This window comes from Tursiops truncatus, chromosome 18 (assembly GCF_011762595.2).
Source record: "Tursiops truncatus isolate mTurTru1 chromosome 18, mTurTru1.mat.Y, whole genome shotgun sequence".
Classification (NCBI taxonomy): domain Eukaryota; kingdom Metazoa; phylum Chordata; class Mammalia; order Artiodactyla; family Delphinidae; genus Tursiops; species Tursiops truncatus.
The window spans coordinates 24,437,591-24,459,509 of NC_047051.1; the positions used below are offsets into that span (position 1 = coordinate 24,437,591).

The following is a 21,919-nucleotide window of genomic DNA, read 5'->3' on the forward strand; positions in this document are numbered from 1 at the left end:
GCTTCTTTCTTTTAAAGTCTCCCATTTTCTTCTCAGCACCTATCACAGGGTCATGCACATGTTAGGCACTCAAGGTAGATTTAAACATAGTAACAGCTCTAGAATTAGCAAGGCCTTTAGCTGAAAGTGAAGCCTGCTGCATTCTTTTTGTTTGATGTTTGTTTTGTATAACTTGATTGAAACATTTTTCCTTGGTCAATGTACTCCTGATATTTTGGAGATGCTGTATAATTGTATTAGGCTTAGTTAGCTTTGTGGTAGGACCGCTTCCCCTTTTGGCATGGATGCCAGGGAGGCAGCCTTAGCCAGGGTCCTACTTTTTTCTCTTACTAAAGACATAAATTATATAACTCTTGCATTGCAGAACGACTGAAAAAGTGCTTGATTTGGGTCCTTTCTGACATTTTGGAAACTTCTGTGTATCACTCCCGTTTAGAATTTATTAAGATGTGGTAGTAAAACATGTAGAAAAAATAAAAGGGTAAGGCTTTCAGGTACTGATTGGGAACACAGGTGTGGGTACAAGGAATCCAGATAGGTGAAAGCTCCCACAATCTTCAGAAAACGTCCTCAAGTTCTGGAAAGGGTTTGAAGCAGTGTACAGGGAAAGCGCAATATATTAAGACAAAGAGAGTCGAATGCTCCTTAAAGCCTTAAGCGACTCGCGAGCACAGGGGAACGACTAGAGGCCTGCCTGGGGAATCCACGGGGACCATCGCAGGTGAGGGCGAGGAGGGCGAGGCGCGCCCCGGAGCCACAGGCCTGCAGGTGCTCCGCCCTGCCTGCCCCGCGGTGGGGGCCGATTCCCTTCGCCCCTCTGGGCCAGGGCGGCCCGAGACGGCTGAGCCGGCCGCGCTGGGGGAAGGAGTTTCCGGCGGACTCGGCGCGGTGCCGCTTCCTGTCCCCCTCGTCGCGCCGTCTCACACCGCCCGTCCGGGACGCGGCTCGCACCGGACCCCCCTCCCCGTGCCCGGCGACGCCCCCGGCCCCATGCAATCCCGGCTCCTGCTCCTCGGGGCCCCGGGCGGCCGCGGAGGCCCAGCTGCGCGGCGCGTGAGGCTGCTCCTGGGGCAGGTGGTGCGGCGCCAGCCGGGCGGCGACGCGCGGCGCTCGGAGGTCAAGCTGCTGCACGCCGGGGCGGGGGCCGACACAGGTAACCCCGGGACGCCTCGCCGCCCAGCGCTCCGCGCGGGGCTCCTGCGCACCTCCGCGCCCCCCCCCCCCCCCCCCCCGCAATCCCTACTGCTTCAACTGGGGAGGAGCGCTGCGCCGGGAGCTAGGAGATGGAGGTTCTAGTATCCACCTCGCCGCTAACTGCTGTGTAACGCGGGGCCAGGCGCATGCACTCTCTGAGCCTCATGTAACCCGTGGGAACTGGACTTAGGTTTCTGATGACCTGGAATAGTGCTTTCTCCTTCCCGCACTGCTTCTTTCACCCCCCCCCCCCCGCCCCCCGGGATTCTGACTTAGATTATAGCATACGCAGAGCTTAATGCAGCAGCCCTCAGAGGGTGTTGAAAGCTGGACTTGACCTTGCTCTCTGAGTCCCAAGGGCCTGGAAGTCAGTCTGTGCCATGTTCCAGCCAGGGTTAGTGGCGGCTTAGAAGTGTACGTTCTCGCCAAAGAACCCCTCGTTAGGTTTTAAATGTATCCACGAGCCTTTCCAAGTTTTACTTGGAGTTTTCATTTCTCACAGGTTCACAAGTTCTTAGAACTGAAAACCACAATTTAATTTAGTTAAAACCCCTGACTCTATAATGGAGGTAATTGAGACCCAGAAAGGAAAAGTGACTTCCAGAAGATCACACAGCTAACCCTAGGCTGTGAAAGCGCAGAGTCCTAACCACTGGACCACCAGGGAATTCCCAGCTGATTTCTAAGCTCAGTATTTCTTGGCTCTATCTGAGATGGTTTTAGGGATGTGTGTGTGTGTGTGTGTGTGTGTGTGAGAGAGAGAGAGAGAGCGCGCTGGAGTTAGAGCATTTGTGCTGGTTAAGGGAGGGGATGTATGTTGTTGCTCCACGTGAATGGCTAAGTGATTCTAGGCAAGATTTTGTCAGTGTCATTGCTTAGAATAAAGGAGGTATTCACCTGAGATTGCTAGTTTCATGGTTCTTCTTGCACCCCCAGCCCAATAATTTTCCTTGTCAGAAGTGAGGGAGTTTAAGTCCCATCCATTTCATCATTCATTCATTAAACAAATTTTTTTTCTTTTTCCTGTATAGGGTTGTGATTTGAGATTTTGCCCCTTTATAAATTATTATGCTTCTAGGGTGTTTGTTTTTTAGTCTTTGAGTTTTTTATTTGTTAGTTTCTCCTTTGTCCTAGAAGGCAGAGGTCAATGGTAGAAGTGTAGCGTAATCCATAACTCGTGATTTGGAGTGAACAGTCTGAGTTGGAGGCCATTTCTGCACCGTCTAGGTATGGGGATTTGAGGGTAGGTTACTTAATTTTGTGTCCCAGTTTCCTTAACTGTAAAACGAGGATAAGGAAAGTATATTTGATAGGGTTGTTGTAAGGATTTAGTTTATACAATCCCTGGCACATATTAATGTTCAATAAAAATTAGCTTCTTTATTATTCTTAGTATATGTTATTTTCAGCTATGTGAGATTTATTGTTTCCTTGGCTTTAGAAGAAATGAAACCAGTTCCTTTTAGGTTTGAACTGTGAGAACTGTCTAGGTAGGCTGGTGGAGCAGGGTTAATTCATGGGAACTTTAAAAAGAAAAATGTTCTTTATACATGAATAATACATGTTGATTATAAAAACATTAGACACGGCCTCAAAATTTGTGGTATGTCCAGCATATCAAAGTACAGGCTTTGCTTCAAATGTGAGAGTCATGTACACATTACAAACAACATATTAACTTCTTAGACTCAGTCACTTAGCGTGACACCACATGGAGTAAATTATGTTAACCCTACTTGCCTTGCCACTGCAAAGATTCTCAAGGTTGAAGGTATGAGGGCTGTGGATAAATGTACCTGAAAACTCACCAGAGATCTGGACTCAAGTAAGAACAGCTGTGAGCCAGGTAAACAGGAGGCAAGTTCTGGGCTTCCCTGGGACATAACATTGGCCATCAAGGTTGAAGTGTCCCATTTTGAACCAGATGTCACACACAGACAAATGTAAACCACAAATAGCATTATGCTGTAATGAATTACAGTTTAGATTGGAAAGATGCTCTCAGCTGCACTCAGACATGTGACTAGTAGCTCACCGCTCTGCAAGTAATTGACCTTGCTTCCTAGTAGTTTGGAAAAAGAACAACACGGATACAAATTATATACTATTCTTATCTCTCCTGGGCTGTATGTATGTCTTATGTATCTTTATATTCCTTTTTGTGCATGTCAACTCTTTGTACCTAAGAAGTGTTCAGTGGCTTATTATCTTCCGGTTTGTACAGAGAGGGAGCAGGAGAGCCTGGAATTGCCTTGCTGGCTTTCAAGATAGGAGCTTTATAAAGCCTGAGAAGCAGAAGGAAGAGAGGGTCATTTTGTTTTAAAAAAAAAAAAATCCCCAAACCCACTGCTTTTTATCTTTTGCTATTAGGTAGTCTAAACATCCATAATTTGTAAATTCTTTATATCTCTTTACACTTCAATTGGTTGTATTGTCTCTTGGTTTTAGGAACAAAGCGGTTAACAAGGAGGTTAGCTACTGCAGAGTTGTTTTTTTTGTTTGTTTTTTGGACGGCTGCGCAGCTTGTAGGATCTTAGTTCCCCGACCAGGGATTGAACCCAGGCCCTTGGCAGTGAGAGTGCAGAGTCCTAACCACTGGACCGCCAGGGAATTCCCTGCAAAGAGTTTTCATAACGATTATTGTAGTGTTTTCACAGAAGGAGCCAAATTAGTTCAGTAGGATTCTGATGTCAAACAGGCTCAGATATACCATAGATGAAGATCAAATGATAAATCTGGAAACATAACTCGATAAATCCACTGTGACACATTGAGTGTCATCCTTTTACACCCTTATTATTAAAGGGGTTCACTATTTTATCTTTCTGGCTTTTGTGTATAAGTTTGTTTATAGAAATATTTAAAAATATTGATACTTTTTGTACAAGAAATCTATGTTCATTGTAGTGAAAAATATAGACAAATCCCCTAAAACATCTTTCCATGCAAATTCATGATTGTCATTTTTTTGTGTGTTACTACTATCAGTTTTTGTATAAAATATATAAAATATGCATTTATATAAATACATATTTCTTTTTCTTTAAAAAATGGAATCATGTATGTTTTACAGTTTATTCTCACTTAGCCACTATTGTTAACGTACTAACATAGTGATAAATATTGTTATATATGGTCATTTTAAATAGGCATTAAGTTCATACATTTATCCATATAATTTATTTTACCAGTTTCCCATGCTTAGACATTCAGGTTGTCTATTTTTAAATATATAAACAGTGCAATAAACATCCATCCATATGTATTTTTGTAACTTTAAGATTATATCCTCGGGTTATAATAGAACTAATGACTTTGGGGAAGGGAAATATAGAACTCCTGCTTCAATTCAGAAATATGGTGTAAAGGGAAAAACTGTACTGTGTGTGTGCAGGTCTTAGCTCTGTATTTACTAGGTATTGAACTTTGGGGAAATTATTAACTACTTTGAACCTGCAGCAGGCTATTTTGACCCTGAGGACATTGTGACTTTTGTGTATTAAAGAATTTAGCAGTAAAATCCCAGAACAGTTGTAACCTAATAAATTGCTGGACAATTTATTGGGAACATGCAGACTGGCCTGGAAATTGCTGATATATTTGGTTTTCTCTTGGGTCTAAGTTTTGTATTAAAAAAGACCAATGGTGACACTTAAGGGTTCTTAACCAGGGGTGATTCCCTTTCCCCAGGGGACATTTGGCAGTGTCTGAAGGCATTTTTTGGTTGTCCTAACCAGGGGGAAGGGGGTGCTACTGGTATCTAGTGGGTGGAGGCCAGTGAATCTGCTGAACATTCTACAATGCACAGGACAGCCCCTAACAATAAAGAATCATTTGGCCCAAAATGTCAGTCGTGCTGGCTGTTGAGAAACCCTGAACTAAACCAACTTCTTTGGTTGGTTTAGTTCAAAGCTACAAGTCATTGAATTGTGAGTCCATTTCAGAGTCGAATGTCCTAAGGTGTGTATATTCATTAACTTAATTTGTAGTTTACAGTTCAGAAGGCATTAAGCATTAAGCATCTCCCATTTTAGGAGAAGGGCTACCACAGATGTGCCTGAAATACATAACTAAGAAAAGCATTTTTGAGATTGGTAAAGATTTTGACAGTAGAACAACTTTGAAATATCTGAGGAAAATACCCATATTTCTCCTGGGTTAGCCAAGAACTAAATAAAAATTATTAATCATATAAAAAATTTAAAGTCTTATTAGAAACTATCAATACAAAATAAAACTCTGACAAAGCTATATACTAAAAAATTTGTTATTGATTAAACGTTAAAGAAAGAGCAAAATCTTTTTGGTATTCAGTCCACGCTGATGGCCACAAAGGAAAACAGAGTTGCAGAAGATATAATTGGTGAAATTCTATATGGACAAAAAAAGTGATTGATAAATCCTCACTATAAAATAATTCTTTAAATAAAAGAAAAATAAAAATGTGCTCTATAAAAATTGATCAAGGAGTTCTTTTGGCTTAATTTTGCTCGAAAGTTAACTTTGATGAAAATTTATGAACGCTAGTATTATTCTGATTAAAATGTTTGTTTTCAGAATATCCTCAGGGTCAAAATGTTATATATTCCACTCTGAGTATGTATCTTCTTTGTAAAATAGGGATAGCTACACTTGCTTTGCCTGCCTTTACCTTACAAAAATTGTTGTGTTAGTCAGCAGTCATTAGGTTTTAAGTGACAGAAATGTGCACAGAAAAGCATATGATTGGTTCACATAGGTGGAAGGTCCAATGGCTTCAGACTGGACTAGATGCAGGATATTAGAACATCTGTAGGGCTCGGGCTCTCTCTGTCTTTCCCCATGGTTCCCCCACTCTCCACTCTTCCTTTATTGGATCTACTTTTTGCAGTATTGGTTTCAATGTCTGGCAGGCTTTTTTCAGCTGGTAGCAGTGACAGCCTTACTGACAGCCCCAGACTTTGACTCTCCTTACAGTTCACAATGTGAGAAGAAGAGAGAACATCTTTTCCTGTGAGCTCTGAAAAATCCTGGCGAGAAATCTTATTGGCCAAGCTTGGATCACAGGCCCATCTCTAAAACAACCACTGTGGTCAGAGAGTGGAATGTTCTGGCAGGGCTTGTGCAGGGTACTCATTTCTGGGCAGTTGGATGCAGGGGTAAAGGTTGGGAGGAGTGGTATAAACTACCTAAACCAAATTGGGTGGGTTCCTCACTGGAGAGAGGGATTCTGTTGTCAAAAGAGGAAAGAATATTGGGCATGTGAAACAAAACAGCTGTCCACTAAAAATCAAGTGAGTAGGGCTTCCCTGGTGGCGCAGTGGTTGAGAATCCGCCTGCCGATGCAGGGGACACGGGTTCGTGCCCCGGTCTGGGAGGATCCCACATGCCGCGGAGTGGCTGGGCCCGTGAGCCATGGCCACTGAGCCTGCGCGTCCGGAGCCTGTGCTCCGCAGCGGGAGAGGCCACAGCAGTGAGAGGCCCGCATACCGCAAAAAAAAAAAAAAAAAAAAAAAAAAAAAAAATCAAGTGAGTAATGTCCGAACAGGTTTGTACAAGAGTGTTATGTAAAAGATATTAATTTTTATCTTGAATATAGAAATTATTTGCCTGTAAACTTTTGGGAAATCCCTTTAACTTAAGATCATTGCAAGTGATAAAATCAAGCCTTGTTATTTTAAAAAATGGCCTTAAATTTGATTTCGTTTGGAAACTCTTCGATTCTTTTCAGGGTTTTAAATTTTCAAGTCCATATTTTCCATGCTTGAATAAAATACATAATTTATGGGTAGTAGTAGTAGTTATGTGACAGTTTGTGTACTGTACACGGATTTAGGTTAATCCATTATGAGTTATGTGTGCTTGCTTTTTTGCATTATTTGTAATAATAAATGTAATTAAATGTTAAGCAGCTTACTCTATAACAATTTGTACTTTTTGTTAACTCATTCTTAGTTATTCTAACAATTTCCATTATGAGTATCTTATATTATTAACTAAAATCTTTTTAAAAAATGATTGCACTTGACCAAAGTATTTATTTGGTTTATTTGAAGAGAGGCATACGTTAGTTTCTTTTGCCTAAATTGTATTACCTGTTGTATAAGTATTGCCATTCTCCTTTAGATTAATACTTACACTATTTCACTTATATGAATCCTTTACAAATAAATGACTTGATTTCTTTTCTCTTTATTTTACATTTTTGGTTCAGTTTTTTTTTTTTTTTAAATAACTTGATTTCTGAGCATGTTGGAAGATGGGCTATTCTCAAAGAATACAGAAAACAGGGGGTTGAAACAATACTTAATTAAGAAAACAGTATCTAATTAAAGTGAACCAGGGCTTAAAACAATACTTAATTAAGAAAACAATATCTAATTAGAAACTGGAATCATTCATTCATATATTCACTATTGAATACCTGCTTGGTTTGAGGTATTATTTTTGGCACTGGGAATACAAAGGTGATTAAAACATAGACTTGACCAATAAAATGCTATAGTCTTATGGACTGAACAGTGGTCTTAAAACATTTTTCTCACTTATATCCTAAAAGGGTTTTGCAAATATATATCCCTTTATACATTTTTAGGTTGATATCTAGAAATTTCCCTAATAAGTATGAATAGTTGAAGAGCATGTTGTCTCTGTTGTAAATATTGACATTTGACACAAAAATTGTTACAATACTCTTTAAAATGTATCTTTTAAACGTGTCATCTGAAAAAAATGCACAACCTGTAAGTTGAGAGAGTTATGTTTTATTTGGTGAACTTTCTGAGGACTTCAAGCCCAGGACACATCATCTCAGATAACTCTGAGAGACTGCTCCAAAGAGGCAAGGGTGGGGGTGGGAGCCAGGATATGTGGGAGATTTTGCAATAAAGACCAGGTAGTTGGAACATCAAAAGATTACTGTTAATTAAAGAAAACCAGATTTATCTGGTTTAGCGCTTTTCTGTGTATGGGAATGTGCAAAGTCTGGGTTCATCGAAATCATTCCTTTGATATGCCTCTCAGGTATTTGGGGCCAGTATCCTGTGCTTTCTAATCCCAAGTCTCCTCAGGGTGCACTGTCAGGGGTGGCATTTTGTTTCCATCCTGAGCTCCCTCAGGGCTCACCTTAGGGGTGACTGTAATGTGGTGGCTTGATGGCTGCAACATCCTTTGTTTATTAATATGGCAGCCAGTATTTTATTTTATTTTTTTTAACATCTTTACTGGGGTATAATTGCTTTACAATGGTGTGTTAGTTTCTGCTTTATAACAAAGTGAATCAGTTATACATATACATATGTTCCCATATCTCTTCCCTCTTGCATCTCCCTCCCTCCCACCCTCCCTATCCCACCCCTCCAGGCGGTCACAAAGCACCGAGCCGATATCCCTGTGCCATGCAGCTGCTTCCCACTAGCTATCTACCTTACGTTTGTTAGTGTATATATGTCCATGCCTCTCTCTCGCCCTGTCACAGCTCACCCTTCCCCCTCCCCATATCCTCAAGTCCGTTCTCCTGTAGGTCTGTGTCTTTATTCCTGTCTTACCCCTAGGTTCTTCATGACATTTTTTTCCTTAAATTCCATATATATATGTGTTAGCATACGGTATTTGTCTTTCTCTTTCTGACTTATTCACTCTGTATGACAGACTCTAGGTCCATCCACCTCATTACAAATAGCTCAATTTCGTTTCTTTTTATGGCTGAGTAATATTCCATTGTATATATGTGCCACCTCTTCTTTATCCATTCATCTGATGATGGGCACTTAGGTTGTTTCCATCTCCGGGCTATTGTAAATAGAGCTACAATGAACATTTTGGTACGTGACTCTTTTTGAATTTTGGTTTTCTCAGGGTATATGCCCAGTAGTGGGATTGCTGGGTCATATGGTAGTTCTATTTGTAGATTTTTAAGGAACCTCCATACTGTTCTCCATAGTGGCTGAATCAATTCACAGTCCCACCAGCAGTGCAAGAGTGTCCCCTTTTCTCCACACCCTCTCCAGCATTTATTGTTTCTAGATTTTTTGATGATGGCCATTCTGACTGGTGTGAGATGATATCTCATTGTTGTTTTGATTTGCATTTCTCTAATGATTAATGATGTTGAGCATTCTTTCATGTGTTTGTTGACAGTCTGTATATCTTCTTTGGAGAAATGTCTATTTAGGTCTTCTGCTCATTTTTGGATTGGGTTGTTTGTTTTTTTGTTATTGAGCTGCATGAGCTGCTTGTAAACTGCTTCCACAGTTTACAAGAGAGCTGCTTCCACAGACTTTCTAAGTCAAAAATATGTTGATTTATTATCAGAAATGATATTTTTAATGATCTATAAACTGGCAACTTGATTATAGCCTTTTCATTTTGTTCATGGCAAAGAATTGGAAACCACTTAATTTTGGAAATTAATCCTTTGTCAGTTGCTTCATTTGCAAATATTTTTTCCCATTCTGAGGGTTGTCTTTTGGTCTTGTTTATGGTTTCCTTTGCTGTGCAAAAGCTTTGAAGTTTCATTAGGTCCCATTTGTTTATTTTTGTTTTTATTTCCATTTCTCTAGGAGGTGGGTCAAAAAGGATCTTGCTGTGATTTATGTCATAGAGTGTCCTGCCTATGTTTTCCCCTAAGAGTTTGATAGTTTCTGGCGTTACATTTAGGTCTTTAATCCATTTTGAGCTTATTTTTGTGTATGGTGTTAGGGAGTGATCTAATCTCATACTTCTACATGTACCTGTTCAGTTTTCCCAGCACCACTTATTGAAGAGGCTGTCCTTTCTCCACTGTACATTCCTGCCTCCTTTATCAAAGATAAGGTGACCATATGTGTATGGGTTTATCTTTGGGCTTTCTATCCTGTTCCATTGATCTATCTTTCTGTTTCTGTGCCAGTACCATACTGTCTTGATTACTGTAGCTTTGCAGTATAGTCTGAAGTCAGGGAGCCTGATTCCTCCAACTCCGTTTTTCATTCTCAAGATTGCTTTGGCTATTCGGGGTCTTTTGTGTTTCCATACAAATTGTGGCAGCCAGTATTTTAGTTCACGGTCTCTCTGGCCCAAATTTGACCAATGTTTGGAAGACGTTTCATGACCAGTTTTTTCCCATGTTGCTAGGAATTCTCATTCCTAGGTCAGGCAAAGATTCTTGTTGATGTGCAGCTCCAGGTGCTACTTTCTGGATTAGGCCCTGTTGATAATTTAAAATTCTCTGGATCCTCTGTCTTACTAGTCTGTTATGATCCAGGAGATATTTTCTCTTGTTGCTTCTTCACATACCTAGAATTACACTATTACAATTATTCTATGTAGAGTTATAAATGTGATCTAATTCCTCAAGATGTTTAGCCATTATCAATTTTGTTGGAGGCCTGGTTACACATTGGGTAATGTAAGAGACAAGAATCTTATAAAATAGACAGGATGTAGGTAATAGAGCTGGTAACGTTGGCAGTCATAGTGCAGCAGGAAGACACAAAGCATAAACAGTTTAGAAACAAAGAACAAATTAAAACAATGATTAGTGTAACTAGTTGTAATCTGGTTGCAATAAACCATCAAGAATTTGGAGAGAGAAAATTAAATCTAGTCTTGCACCAGCTTACTTTTAACAACAAAATTCACTTACTTAATTAACTTTAATCTAAACCTAGCCAATCCTGACCATCCACAAACCTTCCATTACTTTCTGTATCCATATTAGTTTGTCCCTTATTTTTTTCCATCCAGAAAGAACCAGCTCTAAGATAAGCTTACTTTCTTTTCCCTAAATAAAATGCAATTCCATTTCTAATATCTTCTTTACAGAAAAACACACATTCTACTTTCCTACTGTATACTGAAATGTTTACGTTATTATTTCAATTAGCTTTAATTACATGTTTAAATTTGATGGACATCTCAAAGACACGGGAAGAGAAATGCCAGTTCCCTCTACAAGGCTTTTGTTTAAGGTCAGAATTCTGAGAAGATATTTTGTCAAACTTTTTAACTTAACTGCATACACACACACGCACGCACACACACACACACACACACACACACAAATTAGCCCAACTTGGCCATTTAAGGTTGAGATCTCTTTTAGTATAATTTAGGTACTTGCAAGTGTGATCTGGCTGGCGTATTAGTTGGAGGTTGGCTTTCTGATGCCCCTTTAAAGATGTCAGGTCAGCCTCCTCCCCAACCTCTCAGCCCAGACTTCTTGGTTTCCTTTACTGAGCAAATCCCAGGTTCCCCTAATGTCTTCCAATTAGGGGGGTCTCCCAGTGTTTTTCAGCCAGGCTCCCCTAATGTTACTGAGTCCAAGCTCACTCTGCTCGCTGCATGACAGGCCAATAAATCGGAGACAGGTGTTGAGGCAAGGAATAACGACTTTATTTAGAAAGCCGGCAGACCGAGAAGATGGCAGACTAATGTCTCCGAAAAACCATCTTATCGGGGTTTGGATGCCAGTTTCTTTTATACAACAGAGAGGGGGAGGAGACGAGGAAATAATGTAAAAAGGCCATAAGATTTGCAGCTGTCCCCTGGAATGGCCAGCCTTGGGGAGGGGATGTGTTAATTTCTTCCTTCTTGCAGCCATCCGCAGGTGGACAGGGTCAGGATGTACAAAGGCACTTTGGGTTTAACATTCCGGCAGAGGGGCAGGGTTCCCTGAGGCAGTCCATTGCGTATAGACAGCATCCTTTTAGTGAACAAAAGCAGCGGAAAGCAAAGGTTAAAGTAAAAGCAATAGATTCAACATATAGTCAGATTTGGCTCTTCCCTGTTACCCTAATAGCTTTAGATTAGGGGGGTCACTCCCTAATGTCTTTCAGTTGGGAAGCCAGGTACCTGTTAGATACCGCCAAATGAAACTCAGGATCATCAGCTGTTAACAGGAGATCCTAGAGCCAGGGGAGACCCAGATTTGTCTGGACTCTGAGGAGGCGGATGGGCACAAGAGGCCTCTTCTGGTATCAAGGTTCTGGATCCTTGTAGAGTTTAGGCAAAGGAGAGAAGTATGCTCTGGGTCCCTTCGTAATTGGTTGCCAAAACTGTCAACTGAAAAAAATGTACAACCTAGAAGTTGAGTTATGTTTAATTCGGTGGACAGTTTGAAGACTTCAAGCCTGGAACACAGGATCTCAGATAACCCGGGACTCCTTCATCGAAGAGGCAAGGGGGGAACCAGGATATATAGGAGTTTTTTCAATAAAGACCAGGTAGTTGGAACATCAAAAGATTACTGTTAATTAAAGAAAATCAGATATCTCAAGTTAAGGAATTTAGCGCTTTTCTATGTATGAGAAGATACAAAGTCTGGGCTCATTGAAATCATTCCTTTGAAATGCACTTAGATATTTAGGGCCAGTACCCTGTGCTTTCTTATCCCAAGTCTCCTCAGGGTGCACTGTCCGGGAGGGCATTTTGTTTCCATCCTGAGCTCCCTCAGGGCTCACCTTCGGGGTGGCTGTAACGTGGTGGCTCGATGGCTGCAATGTCCTTTGTTTACTGATATGGCAGGCAGTATTGGTTCACAAATGGAATCAGAATATCCTAGTGATTGTTAGCTACCACCTCTTTTTGAAAATAGATAAAAAGCTCATCCTTAACTGTCAGAAAGTGTATGTTATTTCTTTATTTCCTTGATTTGTATTGCAATTACACTTACTCATAATTTTATCTTAATATATTCTTATTCTTGAAAGTTTTATCTTTATCATATTTTTCTGCAATGAAAAATGTCTAAATGTTAAAATGTTTCTATCATTATAATTATTAGAGCACAGTTGTTCAAAAGAAATCAATATGTTTCAAATTTTCTTAGAAACTAAAATTTTGTGGAAACATACCTATTAATAACATGAGTAGCACTTTTTTCCAGTTGACTATAAATTACTGTAATGAATATTCCCTAGTTTTATTGCTGAAATATAAAGAATTTTGATATAGCAATATCACTCAATTTTTTGCAGACTTTCTAAGTCAAAAATATGTTGATTTATTATCAGAAATGATATTTTTAATGATCTATAAACTGGCAACTTGATTATAGCCTTTTCATTTTGTTCATGGCAAAGAATTGGAAACCACTTGACTTGCAAGTAAAGTCACTGACCCAGCCAATAGAATCATTCTGCCTGAATATCTGGGAAGTGCACTGAAAAGCCTTCACGAAAATTTATCAAATGGCTATGGTTATTTTCTCACGTAGAGGCTGCTTTCTTATTCTAATGTACTCAGAAAGAGTTGTTAAAATAAAACTTTCATTCGACATACCTTTGCCAGCACAATATTTTTTGGAGAAAACGCTTTTACTTTATCACATGTTTAAATACTTTCTGTCAAATTCTTAGTTTTCATAATTAACAAAGGTAGTCTGTCCTGTCAATCCGATCAGCCAAATTAGACTTTCTGACAGAAAAAGTATTTTTCCCTTTCAATTCAAATAAATGTGTTCATGTATATTTTAAGAAATGTTATAAAAACCACTGAAAAATAAATGGGACACATTTTGAAGGCTAGATTACTAAAGGCAGTAAAACCAAGAATAAAGGAATCTCGTGGTTACATATTTAAGTTGTTTATTTCATAATATATGATAATATAGTTTTGCTCTTTAATGTATAGTAAAGTAATATAATATGGTTAAAATTATTTATGTAAAGAGGACTGTGGCAGAAGTCATGTTTTTTTTTTTTTTTTTTTTGGTACGCGGGCCTCTCACTGCTGTGGCCTTTCCCCTTGCGGAGCACAGGCTCCGGACGCGCAAGCTCGGCGGCCATGGCTCACGGGCCCAGCCGCTCCGCGGCATGTGGGATCTTCCCGGGCCGGGGCACGAACCCATATCCCCTGCATCGGCAGGCGGACTCTCAACCACTGCGCCACCAGGGAAGCCCATGTTTTTTTTATTAAATGTGCAATGAACTTTGTTTATGGGCCTTAGAGAACAATTAAATAGAAATCATGTATAACAATCAGTAATAAATTCATCCGTTTCTTTAGACCTCATGATCAATCTTTGACTTTGTATTTAGTGGAACAGAACACTATTTGGTTCAGAAGCTAGTATATAACCTTTTCATTATAAGAGTTAGAAAATAGCATTTTATAAGATGAGGAATGACTATATTGGAATGAATATTTTATGATGATGTTTGAGAATAACTTTTTGTCTACCTTTATGAAAGATACACATCTGATCGGAAACATTTAAAAGTTTTCTCTGTTCTTTTTATCCAGTGTATTGTGAAAAATTTGGTAGTGCTGAAACCTATTTCAGTTACATTAAAATGAATCAGCATTAATAATGTGTACTGCTTCAGATGTTCAGAGGTGCCTTTTTTTTTTTCTATGAATAGCATGTTCTCAAGATAAGAATTGAGAAAAGCTGAAAAAGTAGCTTACCTTTAAGGTTGTGAAAAGCCAGTTTTCGAAGCTTTCTTTGCTTTGCTCTCTGAGCTCTCCCATCTTGGATTATTTGACAATACTCACTCACACTTCCTCACTCTGCAATGTACTGTATCTGACACAGGCCAACACAGGCCAAACTACTCTGGTCAGTTCTAAAGCTACTCTTCACTTTTAGTAGAGCTATATGAGACGGAAAGAGTATTCCTAGGCAGGTTTATGTTGATTTGAATACTTCTGAAAGCAGGCTTCTCCTCAGCCATAATTAAATATGCCCCTTTGTTTGGTTCCCTGGAGCAATGCACCGTTCACTGTAGTAGTAAACTAAGTGAGAGAAGGGCTCCTGAAAAGACCCGTGGGGATGGAGAGCCTGTAGGGCCATTCTCAGTCAGGTCAATGTTAGGGAAGAACACATGGAAGTGAAGATCTGAAAACGGATCCCCTTCAGACTGTTATGCTCTATCCCCTTGGAAAGTCCTTGTGTACCCTAATTTAAAGACTCGTAATATAAAGGAGCCATAATCAATAGTTGTACAGTGTGAGAAATGCTATTACAGAAGGATGAGCCAGATACTGTGCAGAAGGACAGGAATGGAGTGATCAGTTCTTGAGTGAGGTGGAGATGGTGCAAAAGGGAAAGTTAGGGTAGATTCAGTGGGGAGATGAAGATATCTGAGGAGTACTTGTGTGAAGGAAAAGTGTGAGAGATGTGGAAGGGCTTCTAGGTCAGGGAATAAAGCATCGGTTCCTGAGATAAGAATACAAGAGGTAGAGCTGGTTGGACAACACACACAGAGAATACAGAGTTCCGTGTTTCTCATGTTAAATTTGAGGTGCCTCTGGAATACCATAGTGTCCAACAGGCTACTGAGAGGTATTGAACTCGGGAGAGAGATCTGAGCCAAAGTAGACATAGAAGACTTTCATTGTACAGAGGTCAGATGTGGGCTATGGGTGTGGATTAGATGACTAGTCAAGTGTAGCATGGTAACCGCAGATGGCCAAGAACATGAGCATTTGAGGCAGGGAGGGCAAATGTCTAACCCCTATGAATGTCTTTTTCCTCTTTGCCTACAAATGGCTAATTGATCACTGCCCTGTTTCTTAATGAGTCCAGTTTCCATTGTGATTTCTTCTTTGGGTTTTTTGGAAGCCTGTTTCTTGATTTCCAAATGTTTAGAGATTTGCCAGTTATCTATTTGGTGCTAAGTTCTAGTTGAATTCCGTTTTGGTCAGAAAGCATACTTTGTATGATTTTAGTCCTTTGAAATTTATTAAGACTTGCATTATGGTGCAGCCAAAGATCTAGTTTGATGAATATTTCATGTGCATTTAAAAAGAATATGCATTCTACCATTGTTGGGTGTAGTGTTCTACAAAGGTCATTTAGGTTAAGTGGTTAATAAGGTTTTCAGATCTTTACTTCTATACTTGGTCTTAGCCAAAAGGCCAAGAACTGATTGTTTTTACTTCTATATCCTTCTTTTTTTTTTCTGCTCTTCCATCACTTACTGAGAGAGATATAGTAAAATATGCATATATGATTTTGAATTTTTCTCTTCCTCCTTTCAGTTCTGTCAGTTTTTGCTTCATGTTTATTCCCCAGCTCCCTCTTTGCCAGTCACCACCTTAGGTTTGCTGTCTTCCCCCACAAAGGGTCACAGCTCCTTTCAGGAGTTATTCTAAATACACTCACTCTCTCTCCTTGCTCTCCCCTGGCCCCTTCAGGCTTGTGTCAGTGGTGGTAATGGCTTTCTGTTATTGCTAGTCCCAGGGTACTGCACCGTCCTTGCTGGTTTTCCCAAACTCTGCCCATACCTTCATAAATGGTTCCTTTATTATTCTCTCCTCAGTTATTCATTTTGAATGGACTACCAGTTTCTTGCTGGGCTCCTGATGGATAATGGATATATTTAGGAAAAGCATTTCAGTTAGTAGGAAAATCCAGTGCAAAAGCCTGAAATGAGTATATGTCTGACATGCTCAAGGAGTAGCGAAGAGACCCACGTGGCTGGAGTAGAATAAGTGAGGAGGACACTAGTAGGAGATGAGCTCAGAAGGGAAATGGGGTGCCAGATCAGAAATAGCCTTTTAGGCCACTGCAAAGATGGGGGTTGAGCAGAGGACTGGCATTACTGGATTCCTATTTTCTTATGATCACTGTGGCTGCTCTGTTGAGAATTAACTGTAGGGTGCCAGGGTTGAGACAGGAGATCTGTAAGGGAGTGAGAGGTAATGCTGTTTAAATGAGAAAATAAATTTAAGTAGTAAACCCCTACCTGGCTTGGGTCAGCATTGTGGTGGTAGAGGATGTAGAGAGAAGTGGGTAATACTACATATATATTAATGACAGAGTCGCTACAATTTTCTGATGGGTGGGAGAGAAAAGTTAAGAATGGCTGCAAGATTTCTGGTTTGAGAAGCTGGAAGGATTAAGTTGCCGTTAGTAGAATTGGGGAATACCGTGGGTGGAACACACACAGTTCAGAAGTTCAGTTTTTTTTTTTTTTTTTGCTGTACGCGGGCCTCTAATTGTTGTGGCCTCTCCCGTTGCGGAGCACAGGGCTCCGGACGCGCAGGCTCAGCGGCCATGGCTCACGGGCCCAGCCGCTCCGCGACATGTGGGATCTTCCCGGACCGGGGCATGAACCCGTGTCCCCTGCATCGGCGGGCGGACTCGCAAACACTGCGCCGCCAGGGAAGCCCAGAAGTTCAGTTTTGAATATGTCAACTTGAAGCCGACTATTAGGCGCCTCAGAGTCTGTTGGTATCCATGCTTCGAGTTCTGTGGTCTGGATTAGAGATATAAATTTGGGAGCAAGCAACATATTGTTGCACTTAAGGGCATAAGGCTAGATGAGCTCATCAAGGAGGGGTTATAGATAGAAAAGAAAAGAGGCTAGAACCGGGCCTCCTCACCCAGTGATCGGAAGTTGAGGAGGAGAGGAAGAAAAGGCGAAGAAGACTTGAGTCATAATGAGGTAGGAGGAAAAGAGACGAGGTGAGAGGGCAAGGAGAGAGAGAGAGAGAGAGAGGTGGAATCCCTGTGGAGTGAGTCGTGATTGGACGCGGGGCTCTGACTCCACTCCAGATATCATGGTGGTTAACTCTTCCTGCTAACTGTACCCTGGCAGCCAAGCTGTGGCTAATGACATAGGCTTGGCCAGTTCAATGTTCCTGCCCATGACTTCGAGTCATGAGGGAGTTGTGCAAAAGCTGCAGGAACAGTTTATTTATGGCAGTGTCCTTTTTATTAGAAGATATATCTGAAGACTTTAAGGATGAAGAATCATGACTTTTGCATCTTAAGGTAGTGTTTTTCCAACTTCCCTACAGGTTTGAGAAATATCACAATAAAATGGGGGAAAAAGTTGTCCTCTGACTGTGTTGTCCCACAGTATGGATCTAATGGTGCCTGGGGTGGTATCTCAGTGAGTGTATCCTGGGGTGTGACTTTGACTGTGCTTCCTGTTGCCTTCCCTAACATATTGTGGACTAGTTTCTGAGCCTAGGTCTCTTCATGATGGGTTCACGTTTCCTGTGAGGTATTTCATAGAACCGCTGTAACAAAAACCCCAATGTCCTCATACTAACCTAGTGTGAGATGGACTTTCTGTTACAGTAGTTCTGTGAAATAGCTCACAGGAACCATGGGTTACTTAGAGTCAAGATTAAATGAAATAACATAAGTAAATATGTCTATAATAGTATTTGCCAAATAGCTGGTACTCAGTAAGTATTAGCTGATGTCTAGACTAATTCAGAGGAAATTTCCTTTGATTCACACTCTAAATGTACGTGTATTCTGTATTAGAAATTATACCTGTGTTTTGCACAATGTTTCTACTTATCTCTTAATTTACCACATACCTGTAATATATTTCTTCATCTATAAAAACTTTTTTTTCCATAGATTTACAAATTTCCTCATTTATAAAGTCTCTGTCTCACATATTTGGGGAATGTGTAAAGGACTTAGAAGATAGTAATCATTCAGCAAGTGTTGGCTGTTGTTAGTACCATGATTTAAGGCCTTGTTCTCCAGGATACCTCACTAGCTCAAAACTGGCAGTGTTGAAAGATGTGTTTTACACAGCTACTTTTTCTAAGTGTTTTCGAGCCCTTTGCAAGTGAAGTTCCAGTTGCAGATGGGATCAATATGTCTACTTTGCTGTTGGAGAGAGCAAAGCAGAGATTGTTTGGTTTACTCCTGCACTTTAGAAGATCAACCAGAAATTAATGTTACTTTAAAAACTTAGAACCATGTAGAAGTGACTGAGAGCTTTTGCTCTGTTTTGCTTGTTTCATGTAGGAATTCTTGGCATATATGCCACTGGGGCTTTGCTCTTTTCATGTACCTAGAAATGTTGAATTTGGGAGTTATGTTGCTAGAGAACTTGAATTTGTATGTCGTAAAAATAAGAACCTATAAAGATGTAAAAAGGTTGCCAATACATGTTAAAGATAGCACCTTATGGGTGCTTTGGACGATCTTAAACAAAAATGCATCCTTCTGTATTGTTGACTTTATCAGTATTGCTATTAATGAGAAAATAGAGCTGGTTAATATATTTTATAGTATTTCACCTGTTTTGCTAAAATAGCATTCAAAAAGTGAATTTCACCGACACTTCTTCTTTATCTATATAACTTATACTATGGATACTAGTTGTACAACACAGTGCCTGACATAGACAGGTGTTTCTATGGATGCCCAACACAGACAGATCTGTGGTACACACATCCCGCTCTGTAGGTCAGGAGAATCACTGTTGCAAAAGCCATAGTGTGTTGTTTTCTTGTCTCTTTTAATGGTTGTGTTTCTGTATTCTCTTTTTAGGTGACACAGTTAATATTGGAGATGTATCTTACAAGTTGAAAACGCCTAAGAGCCCGGAACTTGTGCCACAGAACTACTGTAAGAACTAATCATTTATTTTATGAATTTATCACTTTGTTTCACTTCATCCATGAATATTTCAGTAAAATATTTATTTTTCCACATATTGCTGTTTCTGCTTCAACTGAAATAAACTTTATACTTAATAAAATGCACAGACCTTAAGTATTCCTTTTGATTAATTTTGACAATTTTATACATGTGTATAACCACCAAGATTGCTTTCATCACCTCTGAATGTTCTCTTGTGCCCCCTTCCCTGCTCTGCTGCTCTCCTGCTCTGGAAGCCACTGTTCTATTTTCTACGATGGTAGATTAGTTTTGCTGATCTAATTCGTTCTTCAGCTTTCTATAAATAGAATCATATAGTATAGTTTTTTTTTTGTGTGTGTATTTGGTTTCTTTCCACCGAGAATAATTTTGAGATTCATCCACATTCCTGTACCAATCAGCTTGCTTTTAACTGCTGAGTAATATTCCATTGTATAAATATACCATAATTTATTTGTTCTTTTGTTGATGGACAGTTGGATGGTTTCCATTTTTGGACTTTTATGAAAAAGGTACTGTGAACATTCCTGTAGAGGTCTTGTAGTCATAAGTTTTCACTTATCTTAAATAAATAACTAGGAGTTGATGTGTCATAGGGTGGATGCCTGTTTAACTTTACTAAACACTGTCAAAAAGTTCTCCAGAGTAGTTGTACTCTTTTACCGTTTGACCAACAGCAGTGTTCCACATCCTTGCCAACCTTGCCATCCTTGGTATTTCTAGTCTTTTAGATTTTACTCATTCTACAAGGTGTGAAATGGTCACTCATCATGGTTTTTGTTTTATAACAGCTCTATTGAAATACAATTCATATACCATAAAATTCACCCTTTTAAAGTGTACAACTCAGTGGTTTTTAGCATATTCACAGAGTTGTGTAACCGTGCCACTATCTAACTTTAGACCATTTTTCATCAAGTCAAAAAGAAACCTCACACTCATTAACAGTCACTCCCGGTTTCCTCCTCCTCCTCTTCCCCCTGCTGCCCCTCTAGCCTTTGACAATCATTAATATACTTTCTGTTTCTTTGGATTTGCCTATTCTTAACATTTCATATAAATGGGATAATATGTGGCCTTTGTGTTTGGCTTATTTCACTTATAATGTTTTCAAGGTTCATTCATGTTGTAGCACGTATCAATGCTTCATTCCTTTTTATGGCTGAGTAGTGTTCAGTTGTATGGATATACCACTTTTTGTTTATTCATTCATCGGTTTGGGGATATTATGAATAATGTTGCTATAAATGTTCATATACAAGTTTTTATACAGACATATGTTTTCAGTTTTCTTGGATATGTGCCTAGGAGTAGAATTGCTAGGTTATATGGTAACTCTGTTTAACATTTCCAGGAATTATCAAACTGTTTTCCAAAGAGGCTGTACCATTTTACATTCCCACAAGCAATGTATGAGGGTTCCAGTTTCTCGATATCTTCAACACTTATTACTGTCTGTCCTTTTTATTGTAGCCATCTTCATGGGTATGCAGTGGTATCTCATTATTGTTTTGATTTGAATTTCTCTAATGACTCACAATCACTTCTTTGCTCAAAATCATGTCAATTCTTTTCTCAAAATTCCTTAAAGCACTCTAATACCTTAGGAACAAAGGTCAATCCTTACCTTTAATGATCTAGTCTCAGCCTCATCTCCTGTCACTGTACTTCCCCTGTTCTATGTTCCAGTCATTGGGCACAATAGAAAATATTTTTTTGTTCACTCTTCAGATTCTTTCAGTAGACAATGCGCTCCTTGAGGGAGAATATCTCACTTTCATCCAATACAAATTTCCATTGACTCTACCTCCTAAATGGCTCTGCGATCTGTCCTCTCCACTCTGTCCCACTTTTCTTTTACTGTATTTTTTTTGAGGTTTTTTCTGTTGGCTTTTTTTTTTTTTTTTTGGCCATGCCACGCTCATGCAGGATCTTAGTTCCCCGACCAGGAATTGAACCCACGCCCCCTGCAGTGGAAGTGCAGCGTCTTAACCACTGGACCGCCAGGGAAGTCCCCTGAGTTATTTTCTTAGTGGTAACTCTAGGGGTTATAATTAACAGTTTAACTTAAAACAAACTTGTTCATATTAATACTAACTTAATTTCAATAGTATATAAAAACTTTGTTCCAGTATAGCTCTGTTCCCTTCTACTTTCTTTGTACTATTATTGTCATACAAATTATAGCTTTATATATTAAAAATCTAGTGACACAATTTTATAATTATCATTTTATGAAATTGTCTTTTAAATCAGATAGAAGAAAAGAGTTACAAACAAAAATATGTTTATATTGTTTTTACATTTACATATATTTTTTACATTTACATATATTCCAGTTACCTTTACTGGCATGCTATTGTGTGGATTTTAGTTACTGTCTAGTGTGCTTTTATTTCGGCC

The 21,919-nt window shown here is 39.6% G+C and overlaps 1 protein-coding gene across 6 annotated transcripts in view; it reads left to right on the forward strand.

Annotated features, from left to right (window-relative positions):
* The first annotated feature begins 890 nt into the window (after positions 1–890).
* The window catches only part of VWA8 (von Willebrand factor A domain containing 8), a 364,937-nt gene continuing 343,908 nt past the window's right edge, over positions 891–21,919 (forward strand). For 3 of the 6 annotated variants that reach the window (XR_012327693.1, XR_012327692.1, XM_019936488.3), the window contains exons 1-2: positions 893–1,153; positions 19,406–19,483. Coding sequence is in view for 4 of the 6 variants with exons in the window: in XM_019936488.3 (XP_019792047.2) it covers positions 991–1,153; positions 19,406–19,483 (241 nt within the window). In the remaining 2 variants the exon portion in view is untranslated. Of the gene's footprint in view, positions 1,154–19,405; positions 19,484–21,919 lie in introns of all 6 variants that reach the window. The other 3 variants (XM_073795252.1, XM_033843448.2, XM_019936487.3) reach the window with 3 other exon arrangements.